Raw genomic sequence first — 26330 nt, forward strand, 5'->3', positions numbered from 1 at the left:
AGTACATGGTACTTAGTATTAGTTACACACACACATCAACAAACACTCAGGGTCTGTCTGTTCATTGGTCTTCATTAGTGATATATTTAATATAGGGGATTATTTACAGAGCTCTGGTGTTTGCTGAAATTGCTTTAAACTATAAAGAAAAGCTTTTGAGAGTTTTCCTCTCTTTCTCAGGTCTGAAGCAATATATGAGGAAGAAAGGAAATCTCTTGACAGCTTGTCTTTTAAGTATTAGGTTAGTACAATAAAAGATATCATTGCATACCACATTACTCTGGTATTTTGGAATCCTATTTTACATATATATATATATATATATATATATATATATATATATATATATATATATATATATATATATATATATATATATATATATATATATATATATTTAGTTTTTTTCAGTGGTATGATTTAGTGGTGAAAATTATTAGTGTCCCCCCAGTTTTGACAGTGTTATCTTATGTGCCCCCCTATATATTGTTCCTAGAGTCGCCACTGCCGCACGCTGCTGATGCAGAGAAAAGGGGCATAGGGGTAATTTGAAAATTAATCCAATAGGAGGAAAGGGGATTTAAGTGCCATATATATCAGACAGGGGCGCATTATTAACAAATGTTGGATAAATTCACAACATAACATAGATTTAAATACTTCAAACAGGCAATAGTATCAGTAATAGAAAATGGTGGCTCAGAAAAGGAAAAAAGGTGAAAAGATTGATATCTGTGAGGTGCACAAATGATATCAACTGTTAAGTTAATTTATACATTTATTGGGATAAATATATTAAATAAATGTTCTCATAATAGGGACACCTATATGGTAATAAACTAATATTGACTTGTGAGTATAAAATGTGAATATCTAGTGTAGAATATTTATGTGTTACGTGACCTATTACATATATTAAAAGTGAACTGTAAAAATGTATACATACAAATACATTTGAACATATATCCAAAGCAAATTTTATATTCTTTGGATAATACAATGAAACAAAATGCATAAGCAGTGTGTAGGTATATAAAGCACCATGAGCGCATTATCTGTAGAGCTTGAAAAAGGCCAAGAAAGGGCTGAAACACGTTGCTCTTTATTCTTATGCTTTTTGTCCCTTACCGGCATCCGTAGTCCTGCCACTAAGTGGTAATTTTCAAACCACAACATAGTGGATACTTTGTACAAGACCACCTTCTGTATGCTATATGAAATAGCATAACAGGTACTCTCGGATCCTTGCCGGTTGATCTAAAGGACTACTCGTTGTGAACCGAAACAAAATCCTCCCGGTGTAAGTACTTTAAAGCACCTTAGATTTGGTTTTTCTTCCGATTTTGATTGGGATCTTTTCCAATTTCAGCGTCTTCCTATCATTTAGAGTCCGCTCACCGCACTCAAGCCTCCTTCTGTGGGATTTGTCCTTTGTTCTATTGTGTTATTTTAACTCATTGTGCATTCTGTAGTGTATGAGATTCTCATTGTTTTTTATTGTATACACTTTATTTTTGTTTTATTTGATTAGAGTTTTCTGATACTGCATTATTAGTTGTTTTATTGATGGTCTACTCCCCCAGGGAGGTTTTTAGTTTCGTGTTTTAACCAATTATTTCTCTGATTAAATGTAATTTTACTATATACTCTCTCTGTCATGCATTGCTAATTAAGCTGCCACCACATTGTTTTTTCCTTTTGGGATTTTCCTTTTAGAATTTCCCATTATGTTATATTGTCTTATGAGGTTGAGGAATCCTTTGTTCACACTGTCTTGCCTTTAGCATTTCTTTCTGTGTAGCTCTCAATCACTTTTTTACTCTCTGTAAATTTAATAATGAAATGAAAGAAATTTTTTTGTATTTTTTTTTATTGTACTCAGTGTGAAAATGATAAAATTTTAATTCTGACCTTTGTGTTCCTTTAATTTCTTACGTTCCTATTCCTATATATAATCCTTAGGCTGGGTTTAACCACAAAACTTAATCGCCAAAATGAGGTTTTAGCTAGGGCAAGATTATCTATATGCACATAGTACGTTACTGTTTCTCATCCTTATGGTTGTATTATAGTCATGGTGCTTATACAAAGCAGAAGAAACTTACAGATTTACTTACATGTATTTAAAAGTTAGGAAAAGTAGGTTACAGAGAAAAAAGCTTATTTTATATGAAGATCCCATTTATTCATTAAAAACAGATGCATAGGGCTCCATGTACTAAGCAGTCAGCGAGCTACCCGCAACAAATCTCGCGTCAAAACTCGCAAACTGATATGTACAAAGCCGTCAATTATGTTAAAACTCGCATCTTTAAAATTGCGAGCGTACTTATCCGCCAAACCTCGCTACCTCTCCATTTTTTACTGTAATTAGACACATTTGACCACCAACTCGCCAAAAACGAATGTACTAAAAAATCTATTTGTCCGCTCGCGTCAATCTCCGCCCCCACCTCGTTATTTTTGCCTCGCCACCTTTTAGGTGGCGGGCAAGGTACAAAACAATAGGAAAGTCACTCTAGACGCCAGTCTAGACATATATAAAAGGCAGTAATATCAGCATTGTACTTACATTGTTCATTTCAGCAGCTATGGAGAGAATTCTGTTTTTGTTTATTCTCCGTGTGATGCAAATCCGGGCTAGAAGACAGAATACTGGAAATGTAGCAAATCGTATTGTTAGAAGAAGGAGAGTTCGTGTCCCCCATGTATTCCTTCCACGGGTTGGTTTGCACGGCCTTTCTGACCGAGAGATCATACAAAGATTCCGGCTTGATCATGAATCGATATTACACCTGTATCGAGAGATTGAAGATCATTTGGAGCTGATGACTGCTCGTTCACAAGCTATTCCGGGACTTCTGAAACTATTAGCTGCATTGCATTTTTTTGCAACAGGCTCCTTTCAGGCAGTTTCTAGCTTCATTATTGGAATGAGTAAATCTGCTTTTTCACGCCACTTATCCAAAGTAATAGGGGCTATGATGGTTATTTTTCATCGATATGTTTGTTTGCCATTGGCTTTGGCGAAACGTTTAATGTCGTTGTAACGCTTCTTCAGCTGATCGACATCCTTTTTTCCTGGACCCTGGGCACTAACAGCATCGCTGATCCTTTGCCAGATCTGCTTCCTCCTAGAAAAATTTGTCTGTTTGACACGACATCCAAACAAATAATCATAAGAGTCAATAATCATGTCAATCAAAACGACGTTTTGCTGATGAGAAAAGTGAGGATTCTTGGATTTTGAAGCGGTTTCAGATCCAGATGAAGCCATATCGAATTTGTAAATAAAGATCACAAAAAAGAGCGCTCTGTAATTACTCTCCAAAAATTTTGGAACAATAATAAAGTTGTTTAGAAAAGTTGTACATTTATAGGAGCAAAATTCTATTCCCGTGACTACTATGACGTTCATGACACCTTACATGTCACGTGTTAACAATTGGCCAGACAATTCAACTGAAAGTTAAGTACATCAGCTTAGTTGCGGCGAGCGAGGCGTCAAATTTATCAATATACCGCCACTGCTCGCGGAGGGCTAGACGTGTCTATTTATTGTGGGATTATTAGTACATAGCAACAGCGGACACCATTTCGCCCGAGGCGAGTAACGGCGAGTTTAGCCGCGTCTAAAATGACGGATGAATTGACGGCTTAGTACATGGAGCCCATAGGATAGAAAATAGATTTATTGCAGTGAAAAAATACAAGGTAATATTCTTTCTACTGGAAAACTAGTGAGATTTCACTTATTGAGTTTAGATTTATAGTGCTATAATAATTTTTAACATAAACCTATTTACTGCACTAAGCTGGTTCTAAGCAAAATGTGCATATTTTTATTTCTTTATTTGGTGCAACTTGTGGAGAGTCTCAACTTCCTTCATGAAGTGCAGACAGAGCTCGTCTTGAAAAGGTAATGCCACACACTGTACAGATAGGGGCAAACCCACGGTACCTTCCAAAGCCTGCGGAGAAAGGAGTGCCAGTGAGTTAGTTTATATGGTACCTAGTGCAGCTAATACAATGCAAATAAATATAATTATAAATTATTTAACTGCTCTTGAGGATTAATGTTATGCAGAATATTTAAAAGTGGCCTTTTTTCTATGCAATACAATAAGGGCCCAAGTGACCCACAGTTTCTCAACATGTGCTTAAAGTGAATGTAATTTTTGATGCTAAAGTGCCAGGTTTTTAAACATTCTATTAAAAACAGGGGCACTTTAATTCATCAAAATTTACATTTCACTCTTTGTGAAAAAAAACTTACCTTTTAACCCCTTAACGACCGAGGACGTGCAGGGTACGTCCTCAGAAAAAAGGCAGTTAATGCCTGAGAACGTACCCTGCACGTCCTCGGTTTGGAAAGCAGCTGGAAGCGATCCTGATCACTTCCAGCTGCTTTCCGGTTATTGCAGGATGCCTCGATATCGAGGCATCCTGCAATAACAATTTTTGCCCCTCCGGTGCAGAGAGAGCCGCTCTGTGGCCCTCTCTGCACCGGACATCGATGGCCGCATTCGTTGGTGGGTGGGAGCGTAAATGGGAGGTGGGTGGGCGGCCATCGATGGCTTCTTAGTCAGAGAGGGGGGCGGGATCGGGGGCGGGATCGCCGGGGGCGCGTACAGGCGCGCGCGCGTGCACAGGGGGCGGCGGGAGGGCGCGTGCACGGGGAGGGAGCGGGTGGGAACCGCTTACACTACAGAAACTTACACTACAGAAACACAAAATAATACAAAATAAATAATAAAAAAACGTAATGGAAGGGATCTGGGAGGGGGTGGGGGATTGATCTGGGGGGGGGGGAGCTACACTACAGAAAAAACTAAAATAAATAAAAAAAAAACACTTTTATATGCAAACTGGGTACTGGCAGACACCTGCCAGTACCCAAGATGGCCCCCAATAAGGCAGTGGGGGGGGGTAGAGAGCTGTTTTGGGGGGGATCAGAGAGGTTGGGGGCTAAGGGGGGATCCTACATAGCAGCATATGTAAATATGCTTAAAAAAAAAAAAACTAAAAAAAAAAAACCTTTTATTTTAGTACTGGCAGACTTTCTGCCAGTACTTAAGATGGCGGGGACAATTGTGGGGTGGGGGAGGGAAGAGAGCTCTATGGGAGGGATCAGGGGGTCTGATGTGTCAGGTGGGAAGCTGATCTCTACACTAAAGCTAAAATTAACCCTGCAAGCTCCCTACAAGCTACCTAATTAACCCCTTCACTGCTGGGCATAATTCACGTTTTGTGCGCAGTGGCATTTAGCGGCCTTTTAATTACCAAAAAGCAACACTAAAGCCATATATGTCTGCTATTTCTGAACAAAGGGGATCCCAGAGAATCATTTACAACCATTTGTACCATAATTGCACAAGTTGTTTCTAAATAATTTCAGTGAGAAACCTAAAGTTTGTGAAAAAGTTGACTATTTTTTTTAATTTAATCGTATTTGGCGGTGAAATGGTGGCCTGAAATATACCAAAATGGGCCTAGATCAATACTTGGGGTTGTCTACTACACTACACTAAAGCTAAAATTAACCCTACAAGCTCCCTACAAGTTCCCTAATTAACCCCTGCACTGCTGAGCATAATACACTTGTGGTGTGCAGCAGCATTTAGCGGACTTCTAATTACTTAAAAACAACGCCAAAGCGATATATGTCTGCTATTTCTGAACAAAGGGGATCCCAGAGAAGCATTTACAACCATTTGTGCCATAATTGCACAAAATGTTTGTTAATGATTTCAGTGAGAATTTGGAAAAATTTTACTTTTTTTTTTTATTTGATCGCATTTGGCGGTGAAATGGTGGCATGAAATATACCAAAATGGGCCTAGATCAATACTTTGGGATGTCTCCTAAAAAATATATATATACATGTCAAGGGATATTCAGGTATTCCTGACAGATATCAGGGTTCCAATGTAACTAGCGCTAATTTTGAAAAAAAGTGGTTTGGAAATAGCAAAGTGCTACTTATATTTATGGCCCTATAACTTGCAAAAAAAGCAAAGAACATGTAAACATTGGGTATTTATAAACTCTGGACAAAATTTAGAAACTATTTAGCATGGGTGTTTTTTGGTGGTTGTAGATGTGTAACAGATTTTGGGGGTCAAAGTTAGAAAAAGTGTGTTTTTTTCCATTTTTTCCTCATATTTTATAATTTTTTTTATAGTAAATTATAAGATATGATAAAAATAATGGTATCTTTAGAAAGTCCATTTAATGGCGAAAAAAACGGTATATAATATGTGTGGGTACAGTAAATGAGTAAGAGGGAAATTACAGCTAAACACAAAGACCGCAAAAATGTAAAAATAGCCTTGGTCCCAAACGGACAGAAAATGGAAAAGTGCTGTGGTCATTAAGGGGTTAAACTTGACAGCCGCTCCAGCTTCACCCGGTCGTCGTAAGCCATTTCTGACGTCAGAAATGATGGATCGGTCATCCTCCAATCACGGCTTCCCCCCCGGGGAATCAATGTCTGATTCAACGCCGTGATTGGAGGATGCTGGATTCCTCATTTTAGACCCCAGAAGAGGCTTTGCGACGGGCGGGGGAAGCTGGAGCGTCTGTCAAGTTTACATTCACTTTAAACATAAGGAAGGGCAAATATCAAAAAGGATGATAGCGACATGATCAGAGAATTAGAATTTTTATATAGCTGTTGTACTAACACTACCATGAAACTAAAAGGGATATTGAGTGTGTTAAATTGTTCACAAATAGATCATTTACCTTTATTTTGTCATGTGAAATAGCTGCTTTTGCCTGTTGAACCAGACACGTATACTGAAAATTAGGTAAAGAAGTAATGGCTACAGAAAGATAACATAAACAAGGTCCAGCAGAAAGAAATCACACTTCTAGTGGGATGGAAGAGAAAGGTACCAAAATGTTGATTTCAATTGTTATCGCAGAGAGAGATAAGATAAGTAAGCCTGTGTGTTTGTACAGAGCAATAAGATATTGAGATCTGCTCTCCCTGCAAGGTGAGCCCATCAAAGAGCAACAGCTATTTCATATACAATAATAAACCTAAAAGAGCCAATCCACACATATTTTATACCCTGCAACTGGTATAACAAGTCATTGGAAATACATTAAGGGGAAACCAATTTTACAGTCCCTTTAAAGCTCATCCTAACCAACAAAGCAAGACTTGGGTATGACTGAGTATCAGCCACTGGATTCCATCAAATCCGCGTGTGTAGAAAAGCACAACCAGAACTGGTCCACGCACTGACTGGTCATGGCCATTTTAAAAATTAAAAATTAGTCGTCACAGTAAAGACTTTTAAAATGTTAAAGAAGTTACATTACAACAACCTTTCACTACCTTGTTTTGCATCTATTTTGATTTAATTTAATGTCAGTGAACCAATGCTCTTGCATGCCAACTTTGATTCAACAGCCTTTCTTTTAAGTTCTTAACTATTAAAAGCTATTCATTTTTTTTTCTCTCCAGTATATGCCACAAGCATTGTCAGGGTACAGATAAATGACACACACACACACACACATATATATATATATATATATATATATATATATATATATATATATATATATATATATATATATATATATATATATCATATATGTAAATAGGACAAGTGAATGTGTTTATGGATGAAACCATCTTTTTATCAGATATTACTAAAGTAAGGGTTACAATTCTGATGTCAGGATTGATTCAAAACCCCATGAATTGAATACACATTTCAAGACTCAATTGCAGACAGGATAAAATTCAGAGCACTCTTTACCCCATGCAGTGTATGAAGACGAAGTGTCTGGAATATCCTTTGAGGCTTGATGAGATGGAGATTAGAATGCTGGAATGTCAAAAGTACATACCCATATATGGGCTTCCTGCCTGCTAGAGGATTTCTGCCTGGGAAAGGAATCTGAGAACACAGGCATATCAAGGAAATTATGGCTTTTAACAGCTGCCTGTTAAGTGACCCCTGTGAACTAAAGACACATGTTAAGATGTAACTTTGAAATACAGCAAATAAACATTTTTTGAATGTATGCCTCAGAACTTATTAAATATAAGCTTGGTAGGTAACTATTTTAGTCGGTCCAAAATGTTTAACTGTGTCAGAATAATAACCTCTGTATTTTCTTTTATTTTCAGACATATAATTTCAGATCTGCATAGACAAGATTTAAGAATTTAATACACAGAAATGTGAAACATGCTGTATTTACATGAATACAATATCAGGATTTTAAATACCATCAATCTTGAATAGTTAACAGTATTAAATTGCTTTAATATAGTATAATGCTAAAGGCACATGATGTTTCATATCAAAATATTCAGAAAATTGATATGATGCTGCACCACCTATAATTAATATTGTGAGTGATTGATGCAGGAAATTATGATCAAATGAATAACCATTTCATGGAAATACTAAATTGTTTAAAAATGTTGGGAGTGAATGTATTGCTGTGTTTGTCTGTCACGCTGCCTCCGATGGTCAAGGTCCGGTGTTGCGATACAGGTATTGCAGCCAGGAGATGATTGGTTGTTGCAAGAATGCATCTCCTTGGCAACATACATTCACAGGGTGAACCAATGAGAAGGGACAATCAAGATGGGCATAACCAAACAAGATTTCCAATGATTATATAACAGGAAAGTTAAATGTAAGGAGGACAGTTTTTGTGATTTGCTTAGACTAGTGATTGATAACTGGCGGCCATACTTGGAACACAGTCACATAAAGCAAGGAGCTAAAACTAACCTTGATCTATGCAAAATAAATTTCCTTCAAATGAGGAGATCTAAAGATATTTGGAAAAGACTGAAATACAATTTGGTTCAAACTGGTGATGTATGATTGTCCTAACTTTTAATATTTTAGACAAAGGTTATTGGTAATATCATAGTCAAATTGCAATTAACAGATTTAAATGAACACTCAGTATTTTAAAACTGTTATCCATAGCCCTGTATAGTGTCAAATTTGTATCTTGTAGGCTAAGTAATTTATCTGTGCAATTTCTGATGTTTTAAATTAGAATTGTATTAGGATAAATTGCATCTAAATAGCTGAATATATACATTGTTCTATTGTTTATTAGCACTGTTAATTGTATTGCTGAATATTAGTAGCTGTTATTTTAAGTCTCACTGTGATATTTTAGTCTCATTGTGTTAATTTGAATGAAAGGCTATTGTAAATCAGGCTAACGTGTATAATATTGTTTCATATTCTGGTTCCTACAAATATATTCCAATATGTTCATAGATATTAACTAATAAAAATAATTCAGGTATTTATATTAATTTTATTGTCTAGTAGATGCATATCGATTGAGGGTTTATTTTAAAGGATAATTGTATTAGTATATTGTATTATAACCCTGCCATAGGCTGACATGTTATTGGGAAAGCACTACTGAGATTTTTATAAATATACTGACATATTGTATGGAGGCACTTGCATGAGATTTATTAATATTTATTATATTGATATCATATATTTGTAGTAAATAGAAATTATTATAAAAGAGAGACATTTTTTTTCATATTTCGAAATTAATATTTTGGAAATAATTTTTTTTTGAAGATTGAAATATTGATGTTCATATTTCGAGATTGATATTGATATTTTGAAATATTGTTAAAGGGCCATAATACCCAAATGTTTAAACACTTGAAAGTGATGCAGCATAGCTGTAAAAAGCTGACTAGAAAATATCTCCTGAACATCTCTATGTAAAAAAGAAAGATATTTTACCTCAAAAGTTCCTCAGTAGCCACCTCCCATTGTAAAGGATTTCTAAGCAGCATTTTAGTGTGTTTGTCCTGGGACATCTGAAGGGACTAGCATCGTGCACTCTCATATTATTTCACCAATCAGGTAAAGGAAGCTTACTATGAAATCTCATAAGAGTTAAGTCAAATCTCATGAGATCACAGTAAGAGTTCATGACCTCAGCACTGCTGATGCTGATTGGCTGCTGTTCATTTCTTCATTTTTTTTTTAATTTTTTTACCTGCAGCTGGGAGCAGCTGAGTATAACTTTTTACACAGAACTTACTCTGCTGAGCTGAGGAGATTGTGAGGTAAAATATCTTCCTTTTTTTACATAGAGATGCTCAGGTGATATTTTCCTGTCAGCTTTTTACAGTTATACTGCATCAGTTTCAAGTGATTTAGCATATGAGTATTATGTCCCTTTAAAGATTAATTTTTGAAAAATTAATAAAAATATAAATTTCTCTTGTTAAGTGTAGTCAGTCCACGGGTCATCCATTACTTATGGGATTATATCTCTTCCCCAAAAGGAAGTTGCAAGAGGATCACCCAAGCAGAGCTGCTATATAGCTCCTCCCTTCACATGTCATATCCAGTCATTCTCTTGCAACCTAACTAAAGATAGGTCGTTGTGAGAGGTCTGTGGTGTTTTTAAACTTAGTTTATTTCTTCAATCAAAAGTTTGTTATTTTAAATGCTACCGGAGTGTGCTGTTTGTTTCTCAGGCAGCATTAGAAGAAGAATCTGCCTGCGTTTTCTATGATCTTAGCAGACGTAACTAAGATCCACTGGCTGTTCTCGCACATTCTGAGGAGTGAGGTAACTTCAGAAAAGGGGAATAGCATGCAGGGCCCCCCTGCAAACGAGGTATGTGCAGTAAATTATTTTTCTAAGCAATGGAATTGACTGAGAAAATACTGCTGATACCAATGTAATGTAAGTTCAGCCTTAAATGCAGTGGTAGCGACTGGTATTAGGCTGATGAGTGTGTGTACACTGAAGTATTTTTCTAGGGAATGGAATTTGACTCAGAAAATACTGTTAATACTGAAGTAATGTATGAGCCTTAACTGCAGTAACAGCGACTGGTAGCAGGCTTATTAATAACACTTCATAACTTTTAGAATTGTATGTTCACAATGTTTACTGGCATGTTAATCGTTTTTTGTGAGGTACTTGGTGATAAAACTTATTGGGGCATGATTTTTACCACATGGCTAACTTTTTTGTTTCTGCATAGAAACAGTTAACTGAGCTTCCCCACTGTTGTAATATGAGCGGGAGGGGCCTATTTTAGCGCTTTTTTGCGCAGTAAAAATTCAGTCACAATCTTCCTACTTCATCCTCCATGATCCAGGATGTCTCTAGAGAGCTCAGGGGTCTTCAAAATTCATTTTTAAAGGGAGGTAATCAGTCACAGCAGACCTGTGACAGTGTGTTTGACTGTGATAAAAACGTTAATTATTAAATTGTTATCCGTTTTTGGGTATTAAGGGGTTAATCATCCATTTGCTGGTGGGTGCAATCCTTTGCTAACTTAATACATTTACTGTGAAAATTTGGTTGCTATAACTAATTTAGTTCATTGTTATTTCAACTGTGACAGCTTTTTGTGCTTCTTAAAGGCACAGTAGCGTTTTTTATATTGCTTGTAAATTTATTTGAAAAGTATTTTCCAAGCTTGCTAGTCTCATTGCTAGTCTGTTTAAACATGTCTGACACAGATGAATCTGTTTGTTCACTATGTATGAAGGCCAATGTGGAGCCCCATAGAAATTTGTGTACTAAATGCATTGATTTAACTTTAAATAAAAGTCAGTCTTTACATGTAAAGAAATTATCACCAGACAATGAGGGGGAAGTTATGCCGACTAACTCTCCTCACGTGTCAGTACCCTCGCCTCCCGCTCAGGAGGTGCGTGATTTTGTGGCGCCAAGTACATCAGGGAGGCCCTTACAAATCACTTTGCAAGACATGGCTACTGTTATGACAGAAGTATTATCTAAATTGCCAGAATTAAGAGGCAAGCGTGATAGCTCTGGGTTAAGGACAGAGCACGCTGATGATGTGAGAGCCATGTCCGATACTGCGTCACAATTTGCAGAACATGAAGACGGAGAGCTTCATTCTATGGGTGACGGATCTGATCCAGGGAGACTGGATTCAGAGATTTCTAATTTTAAATTTAAGCTTGAGAACCTCCGCATATTACTAGGGGAGGTATTAGCGGCTCTGAATGATTGTAACACGGTTGCAATTCCAGAAAAATTATGTAGGTTGGATAGATACTATGCGGTACCGGTGTGTACTGACGTGTTTCCTATACCTAAAAGGCTTACAGAGATTATTAGCAAGGAGTGGGATAGACCCGGTGTGCCTTTTTCCCCTCCTCCCATATTTAGGAAAATGTTTCCTATAGACGCCACCACACAAGACTTATGGCAGACGGTCCCTAAGGTGGAGGGAGCAGTTTCTACTTTAGCTAAGCGTACCACTATCCCGGTGGAGGATAGTTGTGCCTTTTCAGATCCAATGGATAAAAAATTAGAAGGTTACCTTAAGAAAATGTTTGTTCAACAAGGTTTTATCTTACAGCCCCTTGCATGCATTGCGCCTGTCACTGCTGCGGCGGCATTCTGGTTTGAGTCTCTGGAAGAGGCCATTCGCACAGCTCCATTGGATGAAATTATGAACAAGCTTAAAGCACTTAAGCTAGCTAACACATTTGTTTCTGATGCCGTCGTACATTTAACCAAACTTACGGCTAAGAACTCCGGATTCGCCATCCAAGCGCGCAGAGTGATATGGCTTAAATCCTGGTCAGCTGACGTGACTTCTAAATCTAAATTGCTTAATATTCCTTTCAAAGGGCAGACCTTATTCGGGCCCGGCTTGAAAGAAATTATCGCTGACATTACGGGAGGTAAGGGCCATACTCTGCCTCAGGACAGGGCCAAATCAAAGGCCAAACAGTCTAATTTTCGTGCCTTTCAGAACCTCAAGGCAGGAGCAGCATCAACTTCCTCCGCTCCAAAACAGGAAGGAGCTGTTGCTCATTACAGACAGGGCTGGAAAACTAACCAGTCCTGGAACAAGGGTAAGCAGTCCAGAAAACCTGCTGCTGCCCCTAAGACAGCATGAAGAGAGGGCCCCCTATCCGGAAACGGATCTAGTGGGGGGCAGACTTTCTCTCTTCGCCCAGGCTTGGGCAAGAGATGTCCAGGATCCCTGGGCATTGGAGATCATATCTCAGGGATATCTTCTGGACTTCAAAGCTTCTCCTCCACAAGGGAGATTTTATCTTTCAAGGTTATCAGCAAACCAAATAAAGAAAGAGGCGTTTCTACGCTGTGTACAAGACCTCTTACTAATGGGGGTGATCCACCCAGTTCCGCGGATGGAACACGGGCAAGGATTCTATTCAAATCTGTTTGTGGTTCCCAAGAAAGAGGGAACCTTCAGACCAATCTTGGACTTAAAAATCCTAAACAAATTCCTAAGAGTTCCATCATTCAAAATGGAAACTATTCGAACCATCCTACCCATGATCCAAGAGGGTCAGTACATGACCACAGTGGACTTAAAGGATGCCTACCTTCACATACCGATTCACAAGGATCATTATCGGTACCTAAGATTTGCCTTCCTAGACAGGCATTACCAGTTTGTAGCTCTTCCCTTCGGGTTAGCTACGGCTCCAAGAATCTTTACAAAGGTTCTGGGCTCACTTCTGGCGGTACTAAGACCGCGAGGCATAGCAGTGGCTCCGTACCTAGACGACATTCTGATACAAGCGTCAAGTTTTCAAACTGCCAAGTCTCATACAGAGATAGTTCTGGCATTTCTGAGGTCGCATGGGTGGAAGGTGAACGTGGAAAAGAGTTCTCTATTACCACTCACAAGGGTTCCCTTCCTAGGGACTCTTATAGATTCTGTAGAGATGAAAATTTACCTGACGGAGGCCAGTTTATCAAAACTTCTAAATGCTTGCCGTGCCCTTCATTTCATTCCACACCCGTCAGTAGCTCAGTGCATGGAAGTAATCGGCTTAATGGTAGCGGCAATGGACATAGTACCATTTGCGCGCCTGCATCTCAGACCGCTGCAATTGTGCATGCTAAGTCAGTGGAATTGGGATTACTCCGATTTGTCCCCTCTACTAAATCTGGATCAAGAGACCAGAGATTCTCTTCTATGGTGGCTTTCTCGGCCCCACCTGTCCAAGGGGATGACCTTTTCGCAGGCCAGATTGGACGATTGTAACAACAGACGCCAGCCTTTTAGGTTGGGGCGCAGTCTGGAATTCCCTGAAGGCTCAGGGATCATGGACTCAGGAGGAGAAACTCCTCCCAATAAATATTCTGGAGTTAAGAGCTATATTCAATGCTCTTCTAGCTTGGCCTCAGTTAGCAACTCTGAGGTTCATCAGATTTCAGTCGGACAACATCACGACTGTGGCTTACATCAACCATCAAGGGGGAACCAGGAGTTCCCTAGTGATGTTGGAAGTCTCAAAGATAATTCGCTGGGCAGAGTCTCACTCTTGCCACCTGTCAGCGATCTACATCCCAGGCGTGGAGAACTGGGAGGCGGATTTTCTAAGTCGCCAGACTTTTCATCCGGGGGAGTGGGAACTTCATCCGGAGGTCTTCGCCCAACTGATTCATCGTTGGGGCAAACCAGATCTGGATCTCATGGTGTCTCGCCAGAACGCCAAGCTTCCTTGTTACGGATCCAGGTCCAGGGACCCGGGAGCGGTGCTGATAGATGCTCTGACAGCCCCTTGGGTCTTCAACATGGCTTATGTGTTTCCACCATTTCCGATGCTTCCTCGACTGATTGCCAAGATCAAACAGGAGAGAGCATCAGTGATTCTGATAGCGCCTGCGTGGCCACGCAGGACCTGGAATGCAGACCTAGTGGACATGTCGTCCTGTCCACCATGGTCTCTGCCTCTGAGGCAGGACCTTCTAATTCAGGGTCCTTTCAACCATCCAAATCTAATTTCTCTGAGGCTGACTGCCTGGAGATTGAACGCTTGATTCTATCAAAGCGTGGCTTCTCGGAGTCGGTTATTGATACCTTAATACAGGCTAGGAAACCTGTTACCAGAAGAATTTACCATAAGATATGGCGTAAATATTTATATTGCTGCGAATCCAAGAGTTACTCATGGAGTAAGGTTAGGATTCCTAGGATATTGTCTTTTCTACAAGAGGGTTTAGAAAAGGGCTTATCCGCTAGTTCGTTAAAGGGACAGATTTCTGCTCTGTCTATTCTTCTACACAAGCGTCTGGCAGAAGTTCCAGACGTTCAGGCTTTTTGTCAGGCTTTGGCTAGGATTAAGCCTGTGTTTAAGACTGTTGCTCCGCCGTGGAGCTTAAACTTAGTTCTTAACGTTCTGCAAGGCGTTCCATTTGAACCCCTTCATTCCATTGATATCAAGCTGTTATCTTGGAAAGTTCTGTTTTTGATGGCTATTTCCTCGGCTCGAAGAGTCTCTGAGTTATCTGCCTTACATTGTGATTCTCCTTATCTGATTTTTCATTCAGACAAGGTAGTTCTGCGTACTAAACTTGGGTTCTTACCTAAGGTAGTTTCTAACAGGAATATCAATCAAGAGATTGTTGTTCCATCATTGTGTCCTAACCCTTCTTTAAAGAAGGAACGACTTTTGCATAATCTGGACGTAGTCCGTGCCCTGAAGTTCTATTTGCAGGCAACTAAAGATTTTCGTCAAACTTCTTCCCTGTTTGTCGTTTACTCTGGACAGAGGAGAGGTCAAAAGGCTTCGGCTACCTCTCTCTCCTTTTGGCTTCGTAGCATAATACGTTTAGCCTATGAGACTGCTGGACAGCAGCCTCCTGAAAGAATTACAGCTCATTCTACTAGAGCTGTGGTTTCCACCTGGGCCTTTAAAAATGAGGCCTCTGTTGAACAGATTTGCAAGGCTGCAACTTGGTCTTCACTTCACACTTTTTCAAAATTTTACAAATTTGACACTTTTGCTTCTTCGGAGGCTATTTTTGGGAGAAAGGTACTTCAGGCAGTGGTTCCCTCCATTTAAAGTTCCTGCCTTGTCCCTCCCTTCATCCGTGTACTTTAGCTTTGGTATTGGTATCCCATAAGTAATGGATGACCCGTGGACTGACTACACTTAACAAGAGAAAACATAATTTATGCTTACCTGATAAATTTATTTCTCTTGTAGTGTAGTCAGTCCACGGCCCGCCCTGTCTTTTAAGGCAGATCTAAATTTTAATTAAACTCCAGTCACCACTGCACCCTATGGTTTCTCCTTTCTCGTCTTGTTTCGGTCGAATGACTGGATATGACATGTGAGGGGAGGAGCTATATAGCAGCTCTGCTTGGGTGATCCTCTTGCAACTTCCTGTTGGGAAGAGATATAATCCCATAAGTAATGGATGACCCGTGGACTGACTACACTACAAGAGAAATAAATTTATCAGGTAAGCATAAATTATGTTTTTTCATATTTCAAAATTAATCAAAAATATTAATTTTTCATATTTCAGAGTTCATAAAAATATTAATTTTTCATATTTCAAAATTAATATTGATTTTTTTTTAAAATATAATTTTTTTTCTTCTCTCTTTTTATTGGTAAAAATTGTATTAGTGTTTTTAATTTAACTAAATACTAAACCAATATAATAATGTCTGTAGCCAGAAGTGACTCATTTAATTCTGTACATAGCATTGAAAATGGCCCCATCACAATACCCCTTACTAGAGGTCAGGTCCTTAAGAAAGACATTATAGGACACATTAAAGAGAAGTTTAATATTGCGGGTGAATTAAATGATTTTGTGGATATGCTTGAGATTAAAGCTAAAAATATTACCATTAATAATAATATGTGGAATGAAAAAAATGAATTCTTCCAAGAATTATTAATGATTGATCAATGCAAGACTCTCAAAAAGCGAGACGAGCTAATACTAAAATCTTGGCCCCTTGTGATATGCATTATTGACGAAATGTTGCTTTGTGTCATAGACAAACAATTGCAAATACAGGAGCTAGAAAGTAGTATTCGCTACTCACGCAGATGTGAAGAGGATTTAAAAATAGCCAAAAATAAAATGGATGAATTTGCCCAAAACCTAACCGCCTTAGATAAGCATAACATAGACTTACTAGCACAGATACAAGAATAAAATAAACAGCTTGCGCAAAGCCAGAGAGAATTAAGTGATTTATAAAGGTCATATCGCCATAATGAAAACCCCTATATTAACAGTGAGAATAATGCAGATAATGCTAACTCCCTTAGAGAACGCGTCAGGGACGAGGTACAGAAATATATGGAAGAGTATAGACAAATGACCCCTATTGGGTCAGAAATAGATTTCCCAAATAGGCAGTCACCTCATGATGTAAATCCAGAGAACTGCTGTAACTCAGCTGATGCGGGTGAGGGAAACTCTAATAGAGAATCCCAAAATAAGTCTAATAAGGTATATGATTCCCATAAAATAGTTACTTTCATAAAGGGTGCTGTACCTGTATTCTCCAACAAGGGAACAAACTCCATAATTGATCACTTAGAGGCCTTTGAAAATGCATTAGCTATAATGGATGTTACAAATGAGAAATTAAAAATTGAACTTCTGCCCTGGGTATTTGACGTAAGCATCACAAATTCTTTACTTCACTAAAGGATATGAATATTAATTTCTGGTGTGAAGTAAAACAACAATGCAGAAAAGAATTCGGGCAACATCGCACTAAAACCGCCACGAAAATAGCAGTATATGGTTTAAAATGTAGTGCGAATCAAAGTCCCATTGAGTTCCTTTCTGAATTGAAAAATGTGTACATTATGGCTGAAGATAATCCCAGATTTGATTGCTCAGAATTTGTAAATTTATTTTTTGAAGCACTGCCTGCACCCATCAAAATTAATTTAGCTAGAGATTTTGATGAGGACTGCTCATTGGAATGGCTGATCAAAGAGAGTACAAAATTATACTCTATTCAGCAGTCCAGTGAGCAGAGGGTTAAAAAGGAATCAAAACCCAAAATGGTGGCAGAAACTAGGGTGTCACCTGGCGCCCTCAAAATGGAGTCTAAAAAGAAAACCTATGCGGAGGTGGTCAGTCAAAACAGGCCATCTCCACAGAGGTTTAACTCTACCCCTTCCCCAACACGGGCTGAGGCGCAGAGAGACTATAACAAAAGTGGGGGACATAATCAGATGAATAATTACTCACAAAGAGAGTACTCACCAAATAATTGGTATCCGCGCAAGGGTAGATACAATAGATGGTGAAGATATTCTCAGGGTAACCAGACACCCCAAGTATATAATGCTCCCCAGAGTACTAATACTGAACAAGCTGAACCCCAGGGGCAACCATGCCAAAATAGAAATAGCGGTCCTGATTCTGAGGGAACCCAATGGTCCAGGAATCATTATTATGGGGCATCAAGAGATAGGCCCAGGTGTAGAGGTAACTTGTACAATCAGGTAGATATGCTTTTTACCCAGTTAAATCGGTTGAGCGAACAATTCGCTAATATGAGTCAACCTTCTACGGCTCAGCAACCGAACAATACTTTTTTAGGGGTACAGCCAGTGGTCAGCAGTGGACCACAGGCACAGTCATAAATACTGCAATATCACCTGAAAGGGAGGGGAGAGATATACAAAATTAAATAATAATTATCAAAAATGATACTAATCGTGTTATCTCCCCACAGACTGGAAACGAACAATTAAGCTGTGATGACAAGCTACCTCAGCTGGGAAAAATTAACCACATTTTTCCTTTGCAGCGTTCTCTTAACCTTATTTCCACAGATGCAGTACACAAGAATCCAGCCTACCTTGTCATGGGGGAGACCGGTAGGTATGAAGTTTCCTCTGCATCGAATGACACGGCGGATTCAGGTAACACGTGGCGAAGCCCACAGATTTACAATAATGCAAATTTTATGTGTGAAATGGTAGAAACTGCAGGAAGGTATTACGTATTAGCTGAGCTGCAAGATTCAGTCTCCAACCCTATCATGGGATTAATTGATACTGGGTCTCAGGCAACTATTTTATCCCGCAGGTACTACACACAGCTAAATGAGCTAACACCCCAAAAACCTAAAATAAAAGAATTTGATGGTTCTCTAATAGGAGTTGGGGGTGACTCTCTAAAAGTCTACGGTACGGCCTGGTTGAAATTTAAACCAGGGTCATAAGACACCCTGTCATTATAGTGGATCTGCCAACTGATCGGTTAATTATTGGTAGTGATCTCCTGAAGCGATTAAGCACCATAATTGATTGCCTAAATATTGTAATTTGGTCCCAAGTTAAAAGGCCTATCAATTATGAGACATCTGGTATATCTCGCACCCGACATAACTGTCACGTGGTGGAAGAGAAACCAGATGCTGTGGAGATTCATTTCAGGAATAACTCTGCACCTGAAATCACTATTCTACAACAGTGAAGCACCTGTTTTTAGTTTTAAATACTCCCCATAATCAAATATACAGGGAGTGCAGAATTATTAGGCAAGTTGTATTTTTGAGGATTAATTTTATTATTGAACAACAACCATGTTCTCAATGAACCCAAAAAACTCATTAATATCAAAGCTGAATAGTTTTGGAAGTAGTTTTTAGTTTGTTTTTAGTTATAGCTATTTTAGGGGGATATCTGTGTGTGCAGGTGACTATTACTGTGCATAATTATTAGGCAACTTAACAAAAAACAAATATATTCCCATTTCAATTATTTATTTTTACCAGTGAAACCAATATAACATCTCAACATTCACAAATATACATTTCTGACATTCAAAAACAAAACAAAAACAAATCAGTGACCAATATAGCCACCTTTCTTTGCAAGGACACTCAAAAGCCTGCCATCCATGGATTCTGTCAGTGTTTTGATCTGTTCACCATCAACATTGCGTGCAGCAGCAACCACAGCCTCCCAGACACTGTTCAGAGAGGTGTACTGTTTTCCCTCCTTGTAAATCTCACATTTGATGATGGACCACAGGTTCTCAATGGGGTTCAGATCAGGTGAACAAGGAGGCCATGTCATTAGATTTTCTTCTTTTATACCCTTTCTTGCCAGCCACGCTGTGGAGTACTTGGACGCGTGTGATGGAGCATTGTCCTGCATGAAAATCATGTTTCTCTTGAAGGATGCAGACTTCTTCCTGTACCACTGCTTGAAGAAGGTGTCTTCCAGAAACTGGCAGTAGGACTGGGAGTTGAGCTTGACTCCATCCTCAACCCGAAAAGGCCCCACAAGCTCATCTTTGATGATACCAGCCCAAACCAGTACTCCACCTCCACCTTGCTGGCGTCTGAGTCGGACTGGAGCTCTCTGCCCTTTACCAATCCAGCCACGGGCCCATCCATCTGGCCCATCAAGACTCACTCTAATTTCATCAGTCCATAAAACCTTAGAAAAATCAGTCTTGAGATATTTCTTGGCCCAGTCTTGACGTTTCAGCTTGTGTGTCTTGTTCAGTGGTGGTCGTCTTTCAGCCTTTCTTACCTTGGCCATGTCTCTGAGTATTGCACACCTTGTGCTTTTGGGCACTCCAGTGATGTTGCAGCTCTGAAATATGGCCAAACTGGTGGCAAGTGGCATCTTGGCAGCTGCACGCTTGACTTTTCTCAGTTCATGGGCAGTTATTTTGCGCCTTGGTTTTTCCACACGCTTCTTGCGACCCTGCTGACTATTTTGAATGAAACGCTTGATTGTTCGATGATCAAGCTTCAGAAGCTTTGCAATTTTAAGAGTGCTGCATCCCTCTGCAAGATATCTCACTATTTTTGACTTTTCTGAGCCTGTCAAGTCCTTCTTTTGACCCATTTTGCCAAAGGAAAGGAAGTTGCCTAATAATTATGCACACCTGATATAGGGTGTTGATGTCATTAGACCACACCCCTTCTCATTACAGATATGCACATCACCTAATATGCTTAATTGGTAGTAGGCTTTCGAGCCTATACAGCTTGGAGTAAGACAACATGCATAAAGAGGATGATGTGGTCAAAATACTCATTTGCCTAATAATTCTGCACTCCCTGTACATTGGCAATGATATCTTACACAGATATACCATACAAATAGATTTGATTAACTCTTGCCTCTGGAGCAGGTTAAGGGGGGACCCTGAAGTATTTCAGGATGAAAGTGCACCCCTGAAATCAAACCAGCAATTGCCATATGCTGTGAATATGGAGGTGTCTAACGATATTATAATTCCTGCCGGGGCTGATAAATTTCTTTTACCATTACAGGTAAAGAGAGGTCAGAAATTAAAAACTTCTGAAACACTAATTTGCCTCTCACATAGAATACAAAATCTGGGTGTTACTATGGCCCACACTCCTATGGTGAATATTGGAACCATTCCAATACATGTTATGGTGCATAACATGACCCCACAGGATATAACCTTATCTAAGGGAACTACCATAGGATATGCGCTGGAATCAAGTTATTACACTTTTGGATTCCAGAATAATGTAATTGGGCTAATACATGAAGGATACTTAACTGAAGAACAGTTAATAGAACAATCATTTGCATCTATGCCAGAGGGTCTATTTACAATTCAGTCTATTTATCCCTTCAGCTCAGAGGAAGGCATCTGTAAAATTGAAAAAGTATTTGATCAGCCGATCAAACAGCAAGATTACCCCAATACCCAGAGTCATGGGGGCAATGTAAATTATAATCAAGGGGATCTCACCTCTAGATTGGAAGAAGCCTATGAAATAGGACAGGCTGAAATCTTTCCAGGATTTCAGCAAATAGTCGAAGACCAAATATCCTTAGCTAATGGCTGTTCCAGCGATGATGAATGCCAACTGCTGTGAAAACTCCTGATGGAGAACAAAGATATTTTTGCTAGGGATTCTTATGACTGTGGTACTACAGATTTGCACATTGCAAGAATACAAACAGATCCTGATGCACCACCTGTCTTTGTTAAACAATACAGACTTCCTTTAGCCTCATATGATTCTCTTGCAGAAATCATAAGGATCCTGGAAGAAAGGGGCATTATACGACAGGTGCACAGCTCTTATAATAATCCTATCCTAGGTGTTCTTAAAGGGACAGTAAAGTCAAAACTAAACTTTCATGATTCAGATAGGGCATGCAATTTTAAACAACTTTCCAATTCACTTTTATCATCAAATTTGCTTTGTTCCCTTGGTGGTATTTTTGAAAAGCTAAACCTAGCTAGGCTCAAACTGATTTCTAAACAGTTGAAAACCACCTCCTAGCTCAGAGCATTTTGAAAGTTTTTCACAGTTAGACTGTGCTAGTTCCCATGTGTCATATAGATAACATTGCGCTCACTCCCGTGAAGTTATTTAGGAGTCTTCACTGATTGACTACACTGCATGTCTGTCAAAGGCACTTAGATTAGGAGGCTGTCTGCAAAGGCTTAGATACAAGGTAATCACAGAGGTAAAAAGTATATTAATATAACTGTGTTGGTTATGCAAAAACGGGGAATGGGTAATAAAGGGATTATCTATCTTTTTAAATAAGAAAAATTTTGGTGTAGACTGTCCCTTTAAGCCCAATGGACAATGGCGTTTGTGCGCTGACTTAAGACAGCTAAATAAACAAGTGTACATGTCTGGCTAGCCTGTGCCATATATTGACCAGTGCCTAGCACAAATGCAGGGATCCAAAATATTCACTGCCATTGATTGTGCACAGGGATATTGGACCATAAAGGTACATGAGGAGGACCAGTATAAGCTGGCATTCTCCTTCCAAAAGGTCCAGTATGCATTTCAGAGGCTTCCTTTTGGATACATAAATTCTGGACATGAATTTGCTGTATTCATGCATAAGGCTATGCCTGATGCACTGAAAAGGGGGACCTTATCTTATGTTGATGATGTTCTAATCAAAGCACAGACTTTGAAAAACACATTGCAGAGCTTAAACACGTCCTCAGCCAACTTAAAAGGGCAGGTGTCAAATTATCCCTACAAAAAGCTCAATGGCCGCACTCGTGTAAACTTCTTGGGACATGAAGTCACTTCTGAAGGGTTAAATCCTCAGAAGAAAAAGGTGGAAGCTATAGTAAATTCCAAAAACCCAACTAATTTAAAGGAATTTACCTTCCTGGGTATGACAAATTATTTTTGCAAATTCATTGATAATTATGCAGAGTTAGCTAAACCACTACTACTTCTTCTAAATAAATGACACTGGAGTGAGACTCAAGAGACAGCCATCAGAGAGCTGAAGAGAAAACTCACTCAAGCACTTTGCTTAGCGTACCCTGAAGGTGGTAAACCTTTCTTCTTAGAGACAGGTTACACAGACATAAACATGAGTGCTGTTTTATACCAAAAGCATGATAATTAAGCAAAGCCATTGCTTATGCAAGCAAAACTCTATCCCCAGTAGAAATAAAATTTAGCAATTGTGAAAAAGCCCTCTTATCTACTGTATGGGCTCTACAAAATTTCCGCAGCTATATACAGGGTGAGAAAATTATTGTAGAAATGGCCCACCAGCCTTTGCTATATTTGCAAAGTTAAAAAATAAGAGATGGGAATTTGTCTAATAGCCGCATAACAGCGTGGACTGTTTCCTTACAAGGCTGGCCTTTAGAAAGTCGCTACAAGCAGAATAAAAAGAATCCCGTCGCACAGGGGCTTGCTGAGCTCCACAACTGTACTGCTAGAGATCCTGGGGAAGAATTATCAGAAGATGATTTCCTGGAGGAACAATTGCTTTCCACATATAAAATGTACAATGAGGACCATTGTCAAACATTACCTTGGGTATATGTTGATGGTTGTTCTTACCATGCCACTATTGATAATGAGCGCAGATTAGTCGCTGGCATTGGTATAACTTGGGCAAATGGATTCCCAAATATATCTATAGGTTTCAACATTGGACCAAGATCCAGTCAAGTTGCAGAACTAACTACTGTTTTAAAAGCCATTGAAATAGCTATTGAACATAGTATTCATGAATTTGTGATCATAACTGACTCAAATTATGTGCATGACAGTTTTGTTGAATACCTGCGAACTTGGAAAAAAAATGGCATGCAGAAAAGTAACAACAAACCAGTCAAGCATGGCAAGTTGTTCTGCGAGATTGATAATCTGGTTGTATCCAATGATTTAACCATACACTGGAAAAGGCCAAGGGTCATTCCAGGGTTCTAGGTCCTGATAAGGAAGGCAATGACCTTGCAGATTCATTAGCCAAACAAGGAGCCATAACTGGAGAACTCCATAAAATTGACCACTTAATGGGTGCAATTCAGGTAGAAGCCATTACCAGAAACCAAGCTAAACAACAGAGTGAGCCTAACTTGGTACAATGGAGTCAGGGTTCTCCTAGTGAGGACCTGATCACTAGTCAAAAAGAAGACCCCATTGTAGGCATCTTCTATAAACACATAGAAGATCCTGAAAGCAACCCATCTCAAAAGATGATTGCATTGGCAAAGAAGATCTTAGAATCTTAGTGAAGTCCAGATCACAATTCAAGTTACAGGATGGTTTCAGAGGTCTAATGCTTCAACATGCCCATGATGCTCCCACATCTGGTCATCGTGGTGCCAAACTCACGTATGAAATATTGCGTGATTATGCTTTTTGGCCACACATGTTGAAAGATGTTCAAACCAACTGTCAAGGGTGTTTAATCTGTCCACAGTTCCAACCCACTGCGCCAACGCATAGAGCGCCATTGCAGAAAAGGGGGATGGTAATGCCATGGTCAGATATACAAATTGATTTTATTGGTCCAGTAACTAGGTCATCATCAGAGGTAACAAATACATGTTAACAGTGACATGCCTGTTCACTAAATGGGTAGAGTGCCTTAGTGCACCTAACAATAGTGATGAAACATGCGCAGCTTTGCTCATCAACCACGTATTTTCCAGATTTGGTTTGCCCCAAAGAATCGAATCAGATCGGGGAACCCACTTCACTAGCGAAGTGATGACCAAAATGTGGAAAATACTAGGGGTTAAAAGAAAGCTCCATATTGCTTATAGAGCTGCCTCAAGTGGTGGTGTAGAGCGTTACAACCAGTCCATTGTTAAAATCCTCAAAAAGTTTGTGAGTGAAACGGGTAAAGACTGGGATTTAAAACTACCTCTAGTCCTAATGGCATTAAGAGCAACTCCAAGTAGTGCTACCAAGATGTCACCTTTTGAACTGATGACTGGTAGAAGAATGGTTCTACCTCAGCATCTGCTATACCGTACATCAGACCAAAACTTGATAAACGCTGCCAATACACATCAATTTGTGGAGAACCTAAGAAAGCACCTGCAATATGCCTTTGCATTTGCTCAAAGGAATTTAGAAAGAGCTGCAACTGCCACTAAAACCTATTATGATCTCAAAACATCCATAAAGGAATATGAAATAAATGATAAAGTTTATCTTTATTACTTTGGAAGAGATCAGGTTAGGGAGAAGAAATTTCTTCCCTCATGGAATGGTCATTTTGTCATTACTGACAAAATATCTCCAGTAGCCTATAAAATACGGATCCCCAAAAATGAAAGTTTCATAGATAAATGGGTCCATATCAATCAGCTGCAAGCGTGTCATCCTAGGTCCCAACTACAAGTCATAGAGGGAGAATGAAGTGTCATATCCCCAAATGAAATAAAGACATACTGTAATTTAAAGATGCCTAACTGATAAACATGAAGGCTCAAATATGACGGACTCTCTACATGAGAGACTGTCTATGATGTATACGGCCAACATACTCACCGAATACCACTGACTTTGATCCAATTCAAATACATGTGTCCTACATATATTTGAATTTGAAAGGGGGAATTATGTAAGGGTACAGATAAATGACATATATATTATATATATATATATATATATATATATATATATATATATATATATATATATATATATATATGTAAATAGGACAAGGGAATGTGTTTATGGATGAAACCATCTTTTTATCAGATATTACTAATATCTACTAATATTACAATTCTGATGTCAGGATTGATTCAAAACCCCATGAATTGAATACACATTTCAAGACTCAATTGCAGACCGGATATCTCCAGAAACTTTAACACTCAAACATTTGCTCTTAATTGGAAGTGCAAAAATTCAGAGCACTTTTTACCCCATGCAGTGTATGAAGACGAAGTGTCTGGAATATCTTTTGAGGCTTGATGAGATGGAGATTAGAATGCTGGAATGGCAAAGGTACATACCCATATATGGGCTTCCTGTCTGCTAAGAATTTCTGCCTGGGAAAGGGATCTGAGAACACAGGCATATAAAGGAAATTATGGCTTTTAACAGCTGCCTGTTAAGTGACCCCTGTGAACTAAAGACACATGTTAAGATGTAACTTTGAAATACAGCAAATAAACATTTTTTTTGAATGTATGCCTCAGAACGTATTAAATATATAAATTTGGGAAATTGTCTAATTCTCTATTACTACATGGATATTTGCTAAGCTTGGTAGGTAACTATTTTAGTCGGTCCAA

The 26330-nt window shown here is 38.9% G+C and overlaps 1 protein-coding gene across 2 annotated transcripts in view; it reads right to left on the reverse strand.

Annotated features, from left to right (window-relative positions):
• Positions 1-3674: 3674 nt before the first annotated feature.
• Positions 3675-26330, reverse strand: part of LOC128641012 (vitamin D3 hydroxylase-associated protein) — a 235445-nt gene continuing 212789 nt past the window's right edge. For both annotated transcript variants that reach the window (XM_053693530.1, XM_053693529.1), the window contains one exon: positions 3675-3971. In XM_053693530.1, coding sequence (XP_053549505.1) covers positions 3843-3971 — 129 coding nt within the window. In that variant the 3' untranslated portion in view covers positions 3675-3842. The remainder of the gene's footprint in view (positions 3972-26330) is intronic.

This window comes from Bombina bombina, chromosome 10 (assembly GCF_027579735.1).
Source record: "Bombina bombina isolate aBomBom1 chromosome 10, aBomBom1.pri, whole genome shotgun sequence".
Lineage (NCBI taxonomy): Eukaryota > Metazoa > Chordata > Amphibia > Anura > Bombinatoridae > Bombina > Bombina bombina.